The sequence below is a fragment of the Myxine glutinosa genome, chromosome 5 (genome assembly GCF_964187855.1).
Source record: "Myxine glutinosa chromosome 5, kmMyxGlut1.1, whole genome shotgun sequence".
In the NCBI taxonomy this organism is placed as follows: domain Eukaryota; kingdom Metazoa; phylum Chordata; class Myxini; order Myxiniformes; family Myxinidae; genus Myxine; species Myxine glutinosa.
Window position 1 is genome coordinate 154,122,943 of NC_136265.1, and position 20,970 is coordinate 154,143,912.

Here is a 20,970-nt window from a genome sequence, read left to right on the forward strand (position 1 = left end):
TCGGATGTGGAGATATCGCGAAAAATAGGTTTCCGATGGTGGCCATTTTGAAAATCCAATATGGCCGCCAAAGAAAAATTTGCGCAAATGGAAACATGGTTTTTCGGATTCCTGGTGCTATAAGCTTTCCAAAAATGTATAGGTTTGCTAATCTCCACAAAAAAAGAACGAAATTATAAATCTGAACATAATGAACCTGACTAATATGAACATCAAACATCAGTTGTTGTAATTACTTTCTCTACTGAAGGCAAAGAAGGACGAAGCACATAGTTTGTATAATCTGTTTGCTTGCTGCTCAACTGGCAAATAAAGCATAGTTCAAAATCCACCGTTTTTGACTTCTTGTTAGATGAAGACTGTGCCATTTTGGTTAATCTAAGGTCTCTAAGCTATGTTATCTGGGGTGATGGTTTCTGTGGGTACTTGCAGCCTGCAAAAGAAGAAAAGAATATGTTAGTACATCATAAAATGGACAAGTGGAACCTTAACACTATAAAGCGAACAAACTGCTGCCGGTGACTGGATTCGAACGTCAATTTTCCGGCCGCCATGTTGAAATAAAAAAGGCAGCCTCTGTCTGAAATTGTGCAAAATAAAAAGATTAGTAGTCAGGTGGAAGTTATTGTTATTATAGTCACCTCTATATACAAGTTCCAAGCAGTTCATGCTGAAAACAAAAATATTTAAACCACATTAAGTTAATTTTAGTGTCAAATTTAGGGCGTTTTGCTACGGTGGCGGCCATCTTGGATTTCAGGCCGTTAGAATGTACAGAAAAAATGCCACCCTAAATTTTTTTAAAGCTTATGATACCTTCTTACAAAATCAAGTGAGTTTTTGCTTTTAACAAAAAAAATACACGAATTTTTTTTTCATGACAAATATGCCTACAGTATAAAATGTGTAAAACGTTTGGGTTATCTGTAAATGTTTTTAGTACATGGTATGATTGGATTATGGAAGTTTTGGCCAAAGTATTGTATTTTTAACTCAACTGGACTACCGTCCAGTTGAGTTCATCACATATTGAACCCTCCGGCGTCCGTCGTCTGTCCTCGTCGTCATCCGTTAACTTTTTGACGTTAACACTCCAGCATCCACAAATATCAACCGATTCTGATCAACCTTGACATGCAGCATCCTTACCCCAAGGACCAGGTTGGTATTACATTTCAGCCCGATCCGTTGAAAAATGGCAGACTTAGGGACCATTTTGTTTTTGGTCATGAAAACGGCGTTAACACTCTGGCGTCCACAAATATTAACAGATTTTGATCAAACATAGAACCTACTTTAAAGTTGTCCAGTCAGTTCAGTTGAGTTCTGCTTCCCTGGAAGCTCTAGTTTTTAATAATCGAGGCTGGTTTCCCCGGATTGGTCAAAACCATTCTTGAGTAATCTTGATGTTCGTAAGGATATTCAGGATTGCATGACAAATATGTTATAGTATAGCTCCGGCAGATAAAGCAGCTAATAATTTTGTGGTGGTTTGTAAAAAGTTTCACATCGAGATTTTGTTTAAGGGAGTTCGGTATTGATGTAGTTACTTTCACTAGTATAGGAAATATCACATACATTCCGTGTCAAAAGCCTTATAGGTGAGCATCAGGAAGTTTTGAGTAATAATTTTATCATTAAATGTAAAGAGCTAAATGTATGTATTCCCTGTTTTTTTCTGGATCCCTATGCTTCATAAAAAGCCATATAAGTTTAGGTTTATTGCAGCAGTTAGGCAATTTACTTTGTAACAATTGTCAGTTATTGTTAAGTCAGTTTTATGAGTGGTTAGGGAGCATTTTAGGAAATATTATTTAACGATTAGAAAGAATTCTGGCATTAACACTTTCTGGAGTATTCGTTCCACTTTCGAGTTGTCAGATAGGATTAGATTCCTCAATATAAAATCCGTATGATTTTTCTACCTTGTATACAAATTTGGAGTTGGCACTTGTTAAGGATGCATTATTTAGTGTTATTGATAAAGTTTTTAACTCTTATAATAAACTAGCCGAAAGCACCCGGCGTTGCCCGGGTTCTTTTTGAATGAATTTAGTACTATAATTAAGCTTTTACTCGTGGCTGTAAAAGATGAGTACTATAATTCAGCTCAGTTTTTAATTGCGAAATGGGCCCAGCTCGGCCAAAACGGCCTCGCCACCTAGTCTATAACCTTCCCGGGGCCGTCCCGACATTTTTTGTTTCAGAGGTTTCCTCCTATCTTTCACCGTTCAGATTAGCTTGTGCGGACAAACAAACAAATTAAAAATCGGTCAGAGACCGATGACTTGCCGGAATGCACTTTTTATCGGCCATTTTGGACAAATATGGCGGCCGAACCACGTGACCGATGACGTCATCATTATTTTTTTTTCTCCACCAGTTTTGCCGACATGGCGCTCAAGAAATTGCATCTTGATCGGATGAAGTTTTGTATTTGTCAAATTATGACGTCATAATGGAGGCACCTATTACATCATCAGTAACATTTTATTCCCCATGGAGACTTCTTTACAATGAGCCATCTCTCAATTTTTTCTGTTCAGCACTTTCGGATATAGAGGTGCAAAGTTTTTCAGTTTTTCCAAGATGGCGGCCGAACCACGTGACCGATTACGTCATCAATTGGGCACAGTCTATTCCATGGCAAGACAAATATGTGTGTAAAGTTTGGCGATTCTACGTGCAACGGTGTAGACGTAGTGCTGCGAACAAACAGACACAGACAGACAGACAAACAGACAGACAGACAGAGACAGACCAACCGATCAACATACTTGCCGGAATCTTTTCCAGCAAGTAACAAAAACTTTCTTTTATATAATATATATATAGATAGAAGAAGATTTTTTGTATCAGGTTTGATAAGTTTCTTTTCTCAGAAAAAGTACATGGATATAATTGTTTTAACAAAAATAAAAGATGCTGTTAATTTTATTTTCTTACCACTTTTGTGTCTTTATGTGGGAAAATATTTCAACAAATAAAAGGTATTCCAATGGGAAGGAATTGTAGCCCACTATTAGCGGACAGTTTTCATTTGTGAAAAAGTTGAAGGAAAAGCTAGGCTTAGCTAAAATGATGCCTTCTACATGTTGTATTGCTGATATTTGTGATTAATTATAACTTTTTTGATAGACTGATTCATAGGATTTATTCAGAAAGCCGAAAAACCCGATAAGAGTAGTAATGTTAGTGCAGTGGCATATATGGATGTGTTGGAGTTGGAAATAATTGTTTTAGTACAAATGTGTATCATAAAGTTGACTAGTTTTCCTGGCATTTTGCATATCTTTCTACCTTTCCGTTAGGTAATGTACTGGTCAAGATAGGCTACTATGTGTTTTCATCTCAGCTTATTAGATTTGCTAGAATTTGTTCCGTGAAAGATGATTTGTGGTTCGTGTACTAAGATGTTTTCCATTAAGCCGATTATTGATCGATTAGGCCAATTGTCGACGGCCAGACGCACACCGCTACCGAGCTCTTTTTATATATTAGATTAATCTGCAGTGCGAGATCAGCAGCACCATTCACCCTTTTTCTCTGCACAAATGATCTGACTTTTACAAATGAGAACAACTCAGGTCAGGTAAAAACAATTGAATTTTATTGAAAATATTTACATGTTATACAAATGATGGGTTTATACATATTGGTGTGGAGCATTAATGCAAAGTTTAAACTCTCCAGCATTTGTACTTTACTACTTTCTAATTTATTCATCCCCAACAACCTGAAATGACATTCTGATTAATTTATTGGTGTGCAAAACTTTTTTACTTTGATCAGGTCTTTCCAATAAATAGCAGTTAAAATGAGTTCCAGCCCTTGCAGAGTCTTAAGAAGCAACTTTAGAATCTTAAAATAAAACGTGAAGATAATAAATTATATTATTTAACTAGGCCTTGAAAGTAAAAAAAAAAAACAAATTCAATGTACCACTTATTTTACATTGTTCTACATTTTAAACAATTGGACAAAAGTACATACAACTGCCCACAAAATGAATTGGGATGCTACACATCCTCTGTATCCGCTCGCACTCGAGTCTTGTATTGGTGGAAGCGTTGAAAGTCTGTGTACAGGTGCCTAAAGATCTCTTGGACTCCAGGTGAAAGGCATGTCCTCAGCATGTTGAGGTCGGCTTCCCGGCACACGTCTAGTACAGCAAAAATGCCCTCGGACAGATGTCTCTTCACATCCGTACGCAGCGTCACCTTAATGGCAGCAAGACAACCCGATCAGTGGAATGGAGGGGGAAGGGGTATTTTTGAAACATCTGGGGCGCATCTCAAAGGAAGGTTACCACTTGAGTTTTTAGAGTGCAAGAGACCCTGCATATCACTGGAAATGAAATGCTTGGGTAAATGATTCAGATGAAAATCGATTTGCACTTTCCATGTGTCCAAGCAGGAGCAGAATGGAAAGTTTGATTTATTAAATGTCACGTCCACTCTCATGAAATAAAAGTGCTTTTCATAGATAATGTATTGTTCAAAAGGAAAGAAAACTGAAGTGCAAGAAACAGATGTGGCTTTCCTTTCAATTTGGTAAGTATAATCCATCAGCAGTCAATCATACTAAAATGCACAATTTGTTGTCTGACGATTTTTAACAGCGATACATTCGGTCGTTACTTATCCAATCTCAACCAAACTTGACAAGAAGACTAAAGATCACACAATGAATGTTGTACTGATGTGCCCCTTCCCAAGGGGAGGTGGGGGGGAGTGGCCTGCCCATGGGGATGCGTGTTGAGGTGTATATCCGTGTTAATACAGCTTTATCGTGGCGTTTTTCCAAAAACGCTTCTAATAATAAAAGCATAATATTAATGTTATTACAAAACAATATCAAGAGTAATAATATCCCATCCCCCAAGGCGTTTCTCCTCCTTGAACAAACAGCGTACTAATGTGTACAAATAGCTTATCATGCTGTTTTTGTGGGAGCACTGGCCTCTGCCAGAAGTAAAAACATGATGAACCACAAACACGTTTGATTACCTTTTTAAACAGTTTCTAATGCTGTTTAAAATTAAACTGAAAGAAATTTGAAGGAATCCCGACATCTGTGAGGCAAATTTTACTTACGGAAATGAGCGAAGATCTACATGAATCTATATACCCCACAATAGTTAATACCATGACACTTCCTGCCGCTAACGTGACGTTTTTGAAATAGTCGTTAATGCTGTTTTACACAAAACTGAAATGGAGGAAAACCAGGGTGTGTTCAACTACCAAGCAGCTAGCTAGCGCTTGCCAAGCCAGCCATTCCTTACCAACAGTTTTGAATTGAGTGCTTGCTCGAATGCTTAAGCCACTTAGCGAGCACTCGACAGGAAACTTGGTAAAAGAGCACCCGATCCCCTACCCCCCCCCCCCCCCCCCTCCACCCCCCGCCTCCCTCCCCAATGTTTTGTTTTTGTGGCCCCACCATTGATCGACTGTAATCTATATATCCCAGAGGAATTATTCTTCCTGCCACCCCCATGGGGAATGGGTGTACTAGTTCATGTAAATGCACTTTTTGATTGAAAAGGCCACCAAAATGGGGAGGTAGTAAATCGTGGATGTAGAGTTGTCTAAGTAAATCTGTAACTCATCCGTCATGTTTTTACCTTCTGAAGCTCATCCACATACTCGGCCACCAGAAAACTGGCCAAGGCAGTGAAATTGGCTGCACATGCAGCGACCTGGCAGTAAAGCCGCTCCATGCTCTGCGCAGATCTCAACACCCAATCTTTATCAGATTCATCTACATAAGGCCAAAAAAAGAAAATCGAGTTACCCTGGATTGCTACGTTAAACATGATCTCACATAGCAACAGAAATTCAGGAAAAGCAACGAGAAGAACATTGGGCATAAAGCACAACTGAAATGTGGAAAGTTTATTCCCGAATTCCGCTGAAGGGTCGATGTATTTCTCAGTAATGCTCTTAACACTTTGATGGCCGACTACGAGTATTCTCATACTCCTGGGTATACCAGATTCTGCCACTATGAGTATACTTGTAGAAAAGATTACTCCATTGTATTGTAAAAGGAATATGCTGGCATGCTAGATAACGCAACAAACAATCTGCTGGTAGTTCGGTGAACATAAATCGATATACCTCATCACATCACCGAATCGTCCAAGATGAATTAAGCGAGGTAGGGAATTAGCATTTAAAAAATAATTCTGCTTAAATGCTTCATCCCTCATGGGGGATTAAGTGAGGTAATATGGTAATAATCATAATCATCATTATCAGTCTCCATGATAAATTTTGTCACTTCATCAGCATTCATACATGCCATTTTGAAGTGTAATGACAGGAGCAAACTAGAGTGGCACTCGGTACAGAACATACCAACACCAGGCTGAACAGTTTATATTTTGTACCCCACTGATAGGCCGGATCTGGATTCAGACCTGAACCAAAATGTAATCGGCTTGTTCTTGTCACCGGACCAACTCATGCACAAAATTCTATCATAATCCATCTCACAACATTTTGTTATAAGTCATCCATAACTTTTTGAAATGTCATGCTATATATCGTCTTTGGCCCTTTTACTCAATGGTGAAGAATCACTTTAGAATTATTTTAAATTTTCATATCTGGATCTGGATTCAAATCTTCACCAAAATCTACTAAATTATTCCTCGTCACACACCGAACCTATCCACCAAATTTCGTCTGAATCCGTCCACAATCCTTTGATACATCGTGCTATATATCGGTTTTTGCCTTATCTCTCAATGGTGAAGAATCACTTAAAAATTCTCAGATCCGGATCCAGATCTTCACTGAAATCTAATCTTTTTATCCTTTTCACATACCCAACCTCTCCACCCAATTTTGTCTGAATCCGTCCACAACTTTTTGAGACATCCTGTTCACAAAAACACAGACAAACAAACAGACAGGGGTGAAAACATAACCTCCATCCACGTTTGGCGGCAATCAACACTCTATGTAAATGAAAGAAAAGGAGAGAGAGGAGGAGGAGGAAAGGGAGGAAGGAGGAGGAAAGAGAGGAGAGGGAATTAGAGAGGGAGAATGAGTGGGGGGGAGAGGATATGTGAGGGAGAAGAGGGCATGAGGGAATGAGAGAAGGAAAGCAAGAAGGTGGGTAAGTACAAAGGCCAAAATTATTATTTTTTCATGTCATTATAAATTCATGCAAGTCCATTTGAAATAGTTGTGAAATAATACATTAGTATGAAATTCTTTCCATAATGATGCAGACCAAAAACACGAAAACAAGACAGTGCATCATTGAAGAAATAAACATGATCAACAGCAAAAACAAGTGCGACAATGAAAACATTCAGTACATGAAAATGTTTTCAACAAAACATTTTAAAACATGATGCAAGAAGTAAAACATGCAGGACCGTGTGTATATTTGCCTATTTGTACAGGCTTACATGAATTGGTGTCTGCCTTCTGCCGTCCCTCACGCATTACAGAATGTAGAAGATGTCGAATGGCGCACAAAAATGATGCCGATGCTTTGAGCATCACCTGATGATGTAGAAGGGAGGGGAGAGTATGAGGTGGTTGGGGGGTGGGGGGGAGTGGGGATGGAATAATCAGTCAGCAAAACTTCCTTTAACGAGAACGCCACTCAGTCTCAGTAGAGCGCATACTCCCGCCGTGGGTGGGCGCTGCTGAGCCCTATCTTCCAATGGTAAAAAATCCTTCAAAAGAAATTCCTGGATCCGGAATAATATCCTGAGCTTCACCAAAAACTAATCAATTCTTCCTTATCCCAAGGACAATCACCTCACCAACTTTCATCAAATCCGATCAGAACATTTCCAGATATCTTGTTCACGAACATACGAACGAACACACACACACACACACACACACACACACACACACACACACACACACACACACACACACACACACACACACACACACACACACGATCGAATGCATTACTCCCTGGCAGGAGTAATTAATGAATTACAAGTACAACAACAACAACTGAGCTTGTTTACCATGGCAGTTACCATCCTGTACTCATCAACTTTTGGTAAAAAAAAAAAGAAGCTCACTGCCACCATCTTTGCAAAACCCACTGCACTGGAAACAAGTGCTCCCACAATGGGCACAGCTAGGAAAAGTAAACACAGAGCAAACACGCCACCAATCCATGTCAGCTACATCATACACACCATGCTATGTATACGCACATGTGAAATGCACGCACGCACACACACACACACACACACACACACACACACACACACACACACACACACACACACACACACACACACACACACACACATCATCATCATCATCTCCAACCAAAAGCCATTACATTTTTAAATTAATGGGAAAGGATATTTGCTACAGAAGTCGATAGACTAATGTTTCCATGTCATGATGGTTTTTTTCACACTCTGGTGAGGAAAATAATCTTACAAGTCTGAGCTGGAAGCAACATTGTTAGATGTCTATGATCTTATTAATTATTAAAACGTTTATTCATTCACACATGCGAGCTCAAACCAACTCAGACACAACATAAACTAGAAAGAGCAATCAGAGATTGCAGACCCTCGCCAGGATGTGTTTTCAGTGGTTTTTAAGGCTTTAGTGGTAAAACAAATATGGCGAACGAACCACGTGACCAATGACACCCTTTTTTATTTCTCCACCAATTTATCCCTAGATGATGCTCAAGAAACTTCATCTTGATCGGATGAAGTTTTGCACTTGTCGAATAATGACGTCATAATAGAGGCACCTATGACATCATTAACATATTTTATTCCCCATGGAGAGTTCTTTACAATGAGACATGTCGTAATTTTTTCTATTCAGTGCTTTCAAGATATAAAGGTGCAAAGTTCTTAGGTTTTTCCAAGATGGCGCCCATACCACGTGATCTATGACGTCATACTTATCATTAAAAATTTATACAGGTGGAGATGCACCTATGGTGAGAATTTCCTGTCAATGGAACCAACGGTTGCAGAGAAAATCATATTTATTCTGTGCGGACAAACAAACAATCAGATAGACAGACAAACAGACAAACGGACTCAAATGCAATACCCTCTCCTCTGGCGAGGGTAACTCGAACAGCACACGGGCGAGCGCAAACCTCCGCCAAGCTGAACAGTTTAGGTTTTTATCCCACTGATTGGCCAGATCTGGATCGACTTGCTCGTGTCACCTACCCAACTCATCCAACTAGTTTTGTCATAAGTTGTTCACAACTTTAAAAAATATCATGCTGTGTATCGTTTTTGGTCCTGTCAAAGGTGAATGGTCACTTATAAAATTCTCGAATCCGGATTCCAATCTTCACCAAAGTCGAATAAATTTCTCCATGTCACACACCCAAACTGTCCACCAAATTTCATCCGAATCCATACACAACTTTTTGAGATATCCTGTTCACAAAAACACAGACAAACAAACAGAGAAGGTTGAAAACATAACCTCCATCCAGCTTCGGTGGTGCAGGTATTATGAGAGTTCATAAACACCTTTCCCCACACCATCTTGAGAAAAAGTACATGGAACTTTTCAACTCTTGCTTTGCGTTTCTGAGCACGATCTATATTACCTTTGTCCGCGAACGTTGAAGAACAGGTGTGATGGCAACCATACGAAGCCGATGGGTCAAACAGAACAGTCCATAGCTGAACATTCTGCCAACTCCGCCCTCAGAGCATGCGGCAAATTTGATTGGTTGCTATTTTTATTCGACAGTGATTCGATTTTTCGTTGTCCCTCACCATGAATAAGACTCGACCCAAACAATTCAATGGAAATCTGACAAAACAAACCCCATCAGTGTTTGACCAGCAGAGGCATACAGGCCTGATGCCTTAGGCCCACCAAGGTGGCAGCCATATTATTTCATCTGGATGCTATGGTGGGTGGACTTAAGTGAAGAATGTGGGTGGAGACCAGCAGCTGTTTGACCAATGGGTTCACATTTCAAAAATCGACCCCAAAAAGAACCACAACAACAAGCACCACCACACAGAACTCTTTTAGACCTGTGACATGTCACAGGTAAAAACAAACAAATATTTATTCAGAGGTTCACCACCGTTGGTCAATCCTCTTTTGCACCACCGTTGGTGAACCTTCTTTTACACCGACGTTGGTGAACCCTCTTTTACACCACCTTACTTAACACATTATATTAGTTATTCAGGTCTGTTTTTGTTCTTTATAACATCCTTAAAAACAGTAAGTTTCCTGTTTGGAATGATTCTCTATTTTGTTTGACTGCCAGACAGACTAAAATAATTACCTTAATCCTCTCTGTGCATGGCACACTTGGGACAATATTCCATAAAATTTGCTAAATTCAGAGCCAAAGTACTGCGAAACTGCAGGTTCGTGTTCCAATTTATGTTCAAAATAAAAAACGATCTAAATTATGGAGGTCCTCGATCATAGACTGACGTCTGTCAGACAGTCAGACAGAATGCACCAATTGCTGAATCCAGCTTTCCGCTACACGCACAGAAGTAAATACGGGATTTTGAAAGTATTTGTGGAGAGTCATACCTGTGGATGTAACTGTAGTATACAGTGAAGAATTTCATGATAGGCATGGAACACATCATGATCTTCACGGGTTAAAAGGTTTCTCAATGGGACAGCTTGTAGAGCCTGCAACGCTTGGGCTACATGGTGAGGATTCCACAAAGACCCTGCGATAGCACGGAGCAGCACCGCTAGTGTCTCCAGCACCGCCAGCACCATGGTTTGCTGACTCGAGGAATTGCTCGATATGTGCAGCATGATAATCTGCACGCCAACAGGCCAGGATCATAGGTTGTTACACACACCTGTAATCTGTATTCCTTGAAGCTTTAAAGTGCATGAAAATATCCAAGTTAACTTACCAATGGGATTAATCAATTTCCTGTTTTCAAACTCACTGTTAATGCAGATATTGCTTCCGGCACAGCGTACAGGAAGGCATTGCCTTTGACAGTGTCAAGCTGGCACTGTGCGAGCAGCTTGCACATTCGTATTGATACCAGCAAATCCTAACAGGAGAAAGTGAAAAGTGTTTGCAAACAAGCAGCAGGAAATGCAATACCACGTACACAGTATACTGTAGTACCAACCTGTCGTGTTTCAGGGAGAAAAGAGACCCAAGACAGGCCCATCAGGGTCTCCTTCAAGAAGAAGTGAAACCATGTCTCGCCGCAAACAGATGCCATGCCTTCCAGTAGGCCCACAAGCTCAGGGGTCACATTTTCGAAAGCTTCTCCTCCTACCAGCGGGCCTACCCAAATTTAAACGAGGGTTGAAGAAAACAGCACATTACATCAAAGTCATGAATGTAATTATCATTTTGAGTTCAAAAGGTTATTTAGGCAGAAGGCCAAGGGCTAGCAAGAACAAAGGAAGTATGGGACGGACATCGAAGGTTCTGCCATGCAGGAAGGGTTTGCTGAATCAACCTGCTCATTGGCATCTCCAAATGACGATTCCAAACAGAATAAAGTTTGAATACTATTCCAACTGTGAAGCATATCCATATTTTTGCCATACAGATAGATTCCTCGTAGTATAAAAAGATAGCTATGTGTGAGCTATGTGTCGTGATGGAATATATATACTGCAATGCAAAAGAAACTTACCACCTTTGAAACCTTTAAATATCAACAATAACACTGCGTGTAGTAAATGTGTGAACTTATTTGTGGACAATAGTGTCCTCGCTGTCAGACAAAACGGTCACGGATGGTCAGTTGAACCTTCAATGGTCACTTCATAGCACAGCTGTTGAACAGCCGTTTTGACTGTCAGTGATTAGCCAAGGGGTACGGGATGATTTTAATGAGCTGCACGTGATGTCTTGATATTGGCTTTAAAAAGGCCAGTGCAAAATGGGCATTTTGACCGAAAAATTTGACCATTTTGACCAACTTCAAAAAGACCGAAAACACAAAAGAAACTTACCACCTTTGAAACCTTTAAATATCAACAATAACACTGCGTATAGTAAATGTGTGAACTTATTTGTGGACAATAGTGTCCTCACTGTCAGACAAAACGGTCACGGATAGTCACTTGAACCTTCAATGGTCACTTCATAGCACAGCTGTTGAACAGCCATTTTGACTGTCAGTGATTAGCCAAGGGGTACGGGATGATTTTAATGAGCTGCACGTGATGTCTTGATATTGGCTTTAAAAAGGCCAGTGCAAAATGGGCATTCTGGCCGAAAAATTTGACCATTTTGACCATTTTGACCAACTTCAAAAAGACCGAAAACGCAAAAGAAATTTACCACTTGTTTGAAATGTAATAAAATTGTAACAGTTCAAAATAAAACAAACCAACAATTGCTAATTGAAACATTGGCATTTTATTGATGACATGTCAAGTTTTTGACCAAGATACACCATCTCATCAGTTTGTTCTACAGTACAGAACAGCACAGGGTGCAATGTCAGTCCCCTTTCAATAGCATGTATGGCCACCATTGTTTTGGATACAGGCAGTGCATCGTCGGCGTATACTGCCTACCAGTCTTTGGATGGATTGCTGCTGGATTCTGTCCCACTCAGTCCTCAATGTCTGAAGCAGCTCTGCCCGTGTCCTGGCCCTGCCAACTACGCGTCTCCCAAGCTCATCCCACAGGTGCTCTATGGGATTCAGGTCAGGGGAGAGCACAGGCCACTGCATGGTGTTGATGTTCTCGCCTTGGAGAAATGCAGTGGTAAAGCGAGCAGCATGGGGACGAGCGTTGTCATGCTGAAAGGTTCTCAGTTCTGGGTGGTCTAGCAGGAATGGCAGCAGATGAGGTCGCAGGATGTTATCCACATACCGCTGGGCATTAAGATTCCCATCCACAACCACCAGTGGCGTCCTGTACCGGCCTGATATGGCTGCCCACACCATCACACTTGGGCCACCCCACCTGTTGGCTTGACGCACGCAACAATCGGCATATCGCTCGCCAGTTCTTCTCCAGACACACTCACGCCCATCAGGACTGTCCACACAGAACCTTGACTCATCGCTGAAAGCGACCTCGTTCCACTGCGCCAAGGTCCACCGCTGATGCTGCTGGCACCATCTCTGACGGTTGCGGCGATGGGCAACCATCATCACGGGGCCTCTGTATGGTCTTCTGGCAGTCAGACCATAGTCATGCAGTCGTCTTCGTGCAGTATCATTGGAGATCCGTGGGTTTGCACGCCCCGGAGTTTCTGCCGCAGTGCGGGATGCTGGACGGAATCGATCCCGCAGGTGACTTCGGACCATCTGCCTGTCCTGCCTTGCAGTGGTGACTCTTGGCCTCCCTGATCGAGGTCTGTCATCTGCAGAGTTGTGGAGGGTGTCTCTGTCCACCAGGGCCGATATCGTCTGGTGTGAACAGCCAAGGCGACGTGCCACCTCACGGTAGCTCAGTCCACCTTGCAGCATGCCCAGGGCACGCTGCCGTTGATCCCTTGACAATCGTGGCATGTTGATTGAAATGCCCATTTTGCACTGGCCTTTTTAAAGCCAATATCAAGACATCACGTGCAGCTCATTAAAATCATCCCGTACCCCTTGGCTAATCACTGACAGTCAAAACGGCTGTTCAACAGCTGTGCTATGAAGTGACCATTGAAGGTTCAAGTGACCATCCGTGACCATTTTGTCTGACAGTGAGGACACTATTGTCCACAAATAAGTTCACACATTTACTATACGCAGTGTTATTGTTGATATTTAAAGGTTTCAAAGGTGGTAAGTTTCTTTTGCGTTTCAGTATATATACAGTCACGTGAAAAAGTAAGTACACCCCATGTAAAGTTTTGACTTTTTCAACATATTTCAACATACAGCTATTTGATCTTCATTTCAACAATATTGATAGATAAAGGTGATATAATATAACAAATATCATGAAAAATTTACATTTTGTAGTCCATTGTATAATTTAAATAAACATAAATGCAAATTTCGCATGTGGAAAAAGTAAGTACACCCTTGGCTCTAATAGGTGGTATTGCCCCCTTTGGCAGAAACAACCTCAAGTAGGGGTTTCTTATAACTGTCTACCAGTCTCTGATATCGACTGGGAGAAATTTTTGCCCACTCCTCCATGCAGAATTCTTTCAGTTGTGCAATGTTTGAGGGGTTTCTTGCATGCACAGCTCGTTTCAAATCCCTCCACAACATCTCGATGGGATTCAGATCTGGGCTTCCAGAACGATCCATTTCTTTCTTTTCAGCCATTCCTTGGTGGATTTCCTGGTATGTTTAGGGTCATTATCATGTTGCAAGGTCCACATTCGGTTGAGCTTCAACTTTCTGACAGATGGCCTCACATTATCCTCAAGCACCCTCTGGTACAATGAAGAATTCATAGTGGATTATATGATGGTGAGCTGTCCAGGCCCTGATGCAGCAAAGCTGCCCCAAACCATAATATTTCCACCACCATGCTTTACAGTTGGTATCAGGTTCTTGTGGTCAAATGCTGTCTTTGGATTTTGCCAAACATGTCTTCTGGTACTGTGGCCAAATAGCTCTACCTTTGACTCATCTGTCCAGAGCAAATTGTTCCAGAAGTGCTGGTCTTTGCCTAGCTCTAGGTGTTCATTGGCAAACTTTAGTCTTGCCCTGATGTTCTTTCTGGACAGCAAAGGTTTCCTCCTGGCACACCTCCCATGTAGATCAAATTTGTGCAGCCTCTTTCTAATGGTAGACTCATGCACTTTGACATCAACAGTGGCAAGAGCTACCTGTAGGTCCCGTGATGACATTCTGGGGTTCTTAGAGACTTCTTTCAGTATCTTGCGGTCTGCTCTCGGGCTGAACTTGCTGGGGCGGCCTGGCCTGAACAAATTGGTAGTTGTTTGGAATCTTCTCCACTTGTAGATTATCTTCCGGACATAGTCAGGTTTGTTATGTAATTTCGTTCTTTTTTTGTGGAGATTAGCAAAACTATACATTTTTGGAAAGCTGATAGCACCAGGAATCCGAAAAACCATGTTTCCATTTGCGCAAATTTTTCTTTGGCGGCCATATTGGATTTTCCAAATGGCCACCATCGGAAACCTATTTTTCGCGATATCTCAACATCCGAACCACCTAGAGTGCTGATTCCAACACCTATCCCCACATTTTTGGGGATGAGGAATCACATGAAGCCATCTAAAATAATCTACACCTACCCTGGGATACCAGGTGGCAGCCTACAGCGGATTTTCAAGATGGCCACTTTCAGGAAACATGTTTTTTTCTGAATATGTATACCACATTGAGTGATGTTTCGCTACATTGTGGCACACGGATCATAATTATGAAACCACATCCCTCATATATCCTAAACAGGTGATTTATGTATTCAAGAGGTAAGTATATAGAGATGAGGCTATACAATCCATAATTATACATGTAATAATTACTTTTATTTGAACATAGAATATTTCCCATAGATGAAATTTTATCTTTGTCAACATTCATCAACATTTTGTCCTCATAGGTTTTCAAATGTCCTCATCACTGTCGTCAGAGCAGAGAACAGGTTGACAGTCATCGTCGTTTTCACATTCGGAGCTGCACAAACACAAGTCTGTGCATGCCAAGTCATTGGCACGGCACGAACACCGTCTCGATGAGCAGTCTCCTTTGCACTGACATCTGACCATCTCAAGTATTGCTTTCGGTGCTGGTGGTACATCTGTCATTAGTGGTTTCAATTCCCCATCGTTGTCCTTGAAGTAGCCATGTTGCTGTGGATCCAGGAACACTTGATGTGCGATAGTAGCCTGAGCCCATACCCTTGCCTGAAGATGTACACGATCAACATGCTGATTTAGAGCCCCTAGCGTTGGAGGTAACTTGTGACTTTCAGTCATGTGTTTACAGAAGAGGTACCAGCGCAACTCCGGAATGCTGTTGATACATATTCCCTTTGGTACGTACACTGCACATACAAATCTTGCCAAGTTGGACATCTGATCTGCGGTCACATCTGCAGCATCACCGAGCATTCTCATGGCCTGTATCACGTCACTATCGGCTCTGACGAAAGCTTCAAACCATGTTGTTTTGCCTATTCGCGAAAACCGTCCAGTATTGTCTGCTCCTGTGAATGTGTGGAATGCTGGCAATGCCTTGGCCTTTTCGACGCCAAGATTGTTCCAGATTGGTTGTACTTGCACAAGGCCCGACACAAGGGAGACAGCAGTGTTTTTGAGCAGAACATAATAGTTAGCTATGACCAAGACCAGGACATCCGTATCAGGAGAGAAGAAGGTAAGCTGTTCTGCGTTGGGATTGCGGCGAGTTGCCAGCACTGCTTGGTGAATCATCAGAGTGTCTGCCTCCTCATGATTATTGTCTTCAAAATGCACGCCTTTGTTACTCTTGGCCTTTCCTGCTGCACATATAATTATCAGCTTGGAAGCATCTCTGTTGTACTCCAACGTTTTCTCAGCCAGATATTCTGCCAAATCTGACTTTGTCTGATCGTGTGACAAGAACCGCTTCATGGTGATGTGTTGGATCTTGGTATTGTCCTTCACTTGGTACTGGACTGGATTGTGCCCCCCTCGTCTTTTTTGTCTTGTGCTTTGCTTCAACGAATCGGCCTTGTAAGTATCAAACACGAGGATAACTTCGTCAAAATGTCTTGTCAGTGACATCAATCTGGTATTAAAGCTGACACTGAGATCTTCAACGGTTACTGTTGCAGCTGGTTTTGTCGACAATTTCTGTACAAGAACCATGGGGTCGACTACTGCTATTTTCATAGCTGCAGAGTTATGGGCTTGAGCTTGAGGACTTGAGGTCGGAGCTAAGTCACCCGGAGCTAAGTCTCCATGTTTCACAAGGAGATGGATTAACTTTGACTTGTCAAGGCAAGGAAGCAGGTCACCGTTTGGTGCGAACAAGGCGCGAGGTGTAAGGGTGAATTCGTAGTTGCCTATTGCGTCTTTCTGGTCAACATCACGGCTTGATTTTGTCAATATCATCAGCCTTCCATACAAGTCTTTTGTTTCCTTCAAGTCGACTGACTTGTCCCTGAGCATGATCTTGGTCTTCTTCACACCAGACAAGTACATCGTGTTGTTTTCTTTTTTCACGGGTGCAAATAAGCTGACTGTTCCGTTGATTCTTTCGTCAACATACTCTTCGTACAAGTGTTGACCAATGTTGTCGATATTCAGGATTTGTGACGTGTGCTCCTCTGGGACATAGGCATGTGTGATCAAGTTGTATATGCTATTTCCTTCTGTGGTAAATGGATTGCCATGACTCATGATAGCAGCCTTGATCTTTTCAACCGCTGTATTGTTCAGATTCACTGCCCTCGGACTAAGTTCGTGGTGTTCTGTCACTTTGTCTGTTTTGGTGTCGAACTGATCTTTGAATTCTCTGGTCAGCCGTGACAATTCTGGAGAGGCCATAAAGAATCTCTGCCTTGCATTGGCATTATTGGAGATGCCTGGAAGTCCAGAATGAACCTTCATTGCTCTGTTTTCCTGTTCACAAGCGTGGTCTGCACCGATTGATACAAAGGGGATGCTAGATTTCGTTACTGAGATATTTCCATTCTCGAGTTCCCTGTATGTGGCCGGATGCGTCTTCCTCAGGTCATACATATCTGCTATGTATCGCGGCCAAAGACGTTTGTATTTGATACGATCCATGGAGAAAAATAGCTTGCTGAGTGCCTCACCAGATTCGAGGTGGAGTTTGAGATCTGCGTCCCGAGAAGCTTCCACAAAGAACAGAATTGTCTCCACTCGATGCAGGTAATTCATCAAGGACTTGAACATGGCTTTTTTGGATTGTTCTGTTTCCCAAGTCTTGAATATGTTCACAACATCAGCTGTAGTGATGACATTCAACAGTTTTGTGTTGGCTTCTTTCACACTTGTGGCTTTGGTGAACTTGTCCTTTTCTGAACATGCCTCGTCTATTTCTTCTGACATATCTGAGCAAACGGCTTTCAACTGTGGATAATCTTTGAAGAACAGGTCCAGCGCCATTTCATAAAGTGCTATATATGAATAAATATGAGCACGGAGAGTGCGTTTGTAATGCGAACATCTCAGGATCTGCCTTGTTGTTGAAGGTCCGTAGAGGTCGGCCTCTATCCACGCGTCATCAATACCTGAGTTCTCAATGGAAGTACCCAGGGCTCTCAAAGCAGCCATGACCACATGCAGCTCGCCAAGCCGAGGTACAATGGTACCTTTCAGGTCTGGCCTTGCCTTATCCTTGCCTTCAGCAGCCTTATCACCTTTTCATAGAGGGCCATATCCCAGGAAATGACTGTAGGGTGGCTTGTACCAACAACTAAGTTCTTTAGCTGAGTTGTCTGAGAGATGACGGTCAGAAGAGTCGACCACTCGTGTGCTACTTCAGGTACAAGGGGTAAGACTCCGACTTGTGTCAAACTGTGACTACCCGACAGCAATGAGTGGTATCCTGCCCAACCAGGTATATATGTGCTGTTTGATTTCTGCATTCTGGTGATCATAGAAGCAACCAACCATCCTAGATGTGTAAGGTGATACGCTGGTGATATACCATCCTTGCTGATGTGGAATGTGTCTGTTCTCTTTATGGTTTTCGGCACCGGCTTGTCACAATGAAGCATAGGAACCTGGTACGGGGTCACTGACAAACTGGTAGTGTCAGCTATGCTCAGTTGTGGCGCCAATGTTTCTCCTTGAGTGTCACGTTTTTGATAAACAGCAATGATTGTTCCATGGGTTGTCCCTTTGCCATCCACGCTGTCTTCAGCAAAGTCTGTGTTATCAGCTGCAAAAAACACAAAAGTTCCCTTCTTCAAAAATGGAGGAACATAAAGTCCTTGGAACTTCAGGGTGTTTTCCACAATGGCATTTGCTAGGGCTGTTTCGAGGTGCATAACACGACTGTACGAGACACAGTAACCTTGAGAGCAGAGACTTTCCAGGAGTTTCTTGTTTCTTGTGTCATGGTGAACTGCCAAGGCTAATCCTAGAGACTGTGGAGTTTCTTGTGATTTGGTTGATCGGAAGGTCGCAGAATCAGTTTTGGGCCTATAGTTCACTTGCTTGTCAGATTTGAATCCACCCAATAGCATCTGACTAACAGTGAGTACTTCTCTGTTAACGTGAGTGGTTCGTTTTTCAGTTTCTAGTGTTTCTGTTGGCCCCACCATAACCCATCTGATCATTGCGTGGAGTGCTGCTGGAACATCATCTGTGCTGCTAGTGACCTGTATAGCATCGGATGAGTTTTCCTGTTGGTGGAAGTTCTTGATAATTCTGCGCAATGCCTTTGCTGCTTTATAGATAATATTCAGATCGTCTACTTCACTTTCCATCATGGCAGACTGAACCATATCGGATTCGCATGCATCTGGGGAGTAAAGAACAGAAGGTTTTCTCCTGTCCTTTTGCCTAACAGACGTTACGTGTGGTAGTTCTAGAAGAATTCTCTCCTTGAGCCAGTGTCTACTATATGCAGGGAAGTGGTGCGCCAATGCATCTGTGCCACCAAGCAAGTTGATGTATGTTGTTTCAATATGTGCCATGGATAAGTATTGTTTATTCTGAGTTTGACAGTCGACAAGGCTAATCAACTCAATCAAACATGATGTTTGAAACGGATGACCTCTCTCTGTTGTTCCCTTGTTATCCTTGGTACGTAACACATGGAATACATTTGTTGTCCAACATGACTTGTGGTATTGAACATCGATTGCATGTGCATCAATGGGTGAGATGGATGTGTTTAACCTAGTTTGCAGGGTGAGATTTCCAGACAGCTCCACAGCATCGTGTAATGCTTTCCCACCGTTTTCTGTTCTCAATGTGTACAATTTTTGCTCGTTATCTTCCTGGCAGAAAAAGCAATGTTCCTTAATGAATGGAGCTGTTGCAGAACGTGTAAACGGACTGGTGGTGGAAGTTGATGGTTCGTCCAGTTCTGTGCTTTTTCGCTTTTGTCCACGTTTTTTCTCTGTGTAGGAGCCGGCTGAAATGTGATATTGATGGCGGTCTTTGGCACGTTGTACCTTCTCTTTGTTGGTTGCATTTGAATAACAGATACGATGCCAAACTGCATTATTGAATTGCAGACTTTCACTTGTTTCATCCTTTAAGCGACTGTGAATTTTAACATATTTTCCATCATGGTAGGCTGCTCTATCATTAAGGGTTTGTAGCAAGTGTTCAAACGAGTCCGGTTTGGGCTGCTGGACAAGCGTTCCATATTTTGCTGAAGCGGTTTGACAAATTATGCAGTGCTGCCACTGTGTGGGCTGAGTCGTAACTTCACTCATCTTCTCTCAAGACCTGCAAATATATAAAACGACAACAGGTAAGTAATTGTGAGCTTCATGAGGTTTATTTTAAATGAACTATTAGGTCTGACATAATGACTTTCCATGTACATGAACTGAACATGTTGAAATGATTATTTTCATGTACATGAATTATGAAATGAAATGAAATGAGTAGATTATTTTAGATGGCTTCATGTGATTCCTCATCCCCAAAAATGTGGGTATAGGTGTTGGAATTGGTTCTCTGGTGTTGGTGTTGGAACTCTAGGTGGTTCGGATGTTGAGATATCGCGAAAAATAGGTTTCCGATGGTGGCCATTTTGAAAATCCAATATGGCCGCCAAAGAAAAATTTGCGCAAATGGAAACATGGTTTTTCGGATTCCTGGTGCTATAAGCTTTCCAAAAATGTATAGGTTTGCTAATCTCCACAAAAAAAGAACGAAATTATAAATCTGAACATAATGAACCTGACTAACAGTCGAATGATTGATTTCAAATTGTTTGGAGATCTTTTTAAATCCCTTCCCAGACTCATAGGCTTCTGCAACCTTCTTTCTGAAGGCCTCAGAGACCTCTTTTGATCTAGGCATGGTGACGCCACACAATTCAACAACAAAGCGCAAACCAAACTAAATGTCTGAGGTTTAAATAAGACAGGTTCCTCCAAGATCTTCTC

The 20,970-nt window shown here is 41.8% G+C and overlaps 2 protein-coding genes across 2 annotated transcripts in view; both read right to left on the minus strand.

Annotated features, from left to right (window-relative positions):
- Nucleotides 1–20,970, minus strand: part of LOC137416859 (phosphofurin acidic cluster sorting protein 2) — a 984,123-nt gene that overhangs the window by 453,807 nt on the left and 509,346 nt on the right. The gene's annotated exons all lie outside the window — the stretch shown is intronic.
- On the minus strand, nt 3,589–11,737 carry LOC137426908 (unhealthy ribosome biogenesis protein 2 homolog). The gene is made up of 6 exons (XM_068115917.2): nt 11,120–11,737; nt 10,928–11,038; nt 10,551–10,793; nt 7,427–7,523; nt 5,627–5,763; nt 3,589–4,220 (listed from the first exon to the last, which is right to left on the minus strand). The coding sequence occupies exons 1-6, from the start codon at nt 11,213–11,215 to the stop codon at nt 4,020–4,022; spliced, it is 885 nt and encodes a 294-aa protein (XP_067972018.1). The 5' UTR covers nt 11,216–11,737; the 3' UTR covers nt 3,589–4,019.

Coding starts and splice junctions, on each gene's coding strand:
- LOC137426908 (XM_068115917.2), bottom strand. CDS start 11,215: ATGGCATCTGTTTGCGGCGAGACATGGTTTCACTTCTTCTTGAAGGAG. Junction 10,794..10,927: donor AAGCAATATCTGCATTAACA/GTGAGTTTGAAA, acceptor GTTGGCGTGCAG/ATTATCATGCTGCACATATC. Junction 7,524..10,550: donor TACTACAGTTACATCCACAG/GTATGACTCTCC, acceptor CTACATCATCAG/GTGATGCTCAAAGCATCGGC.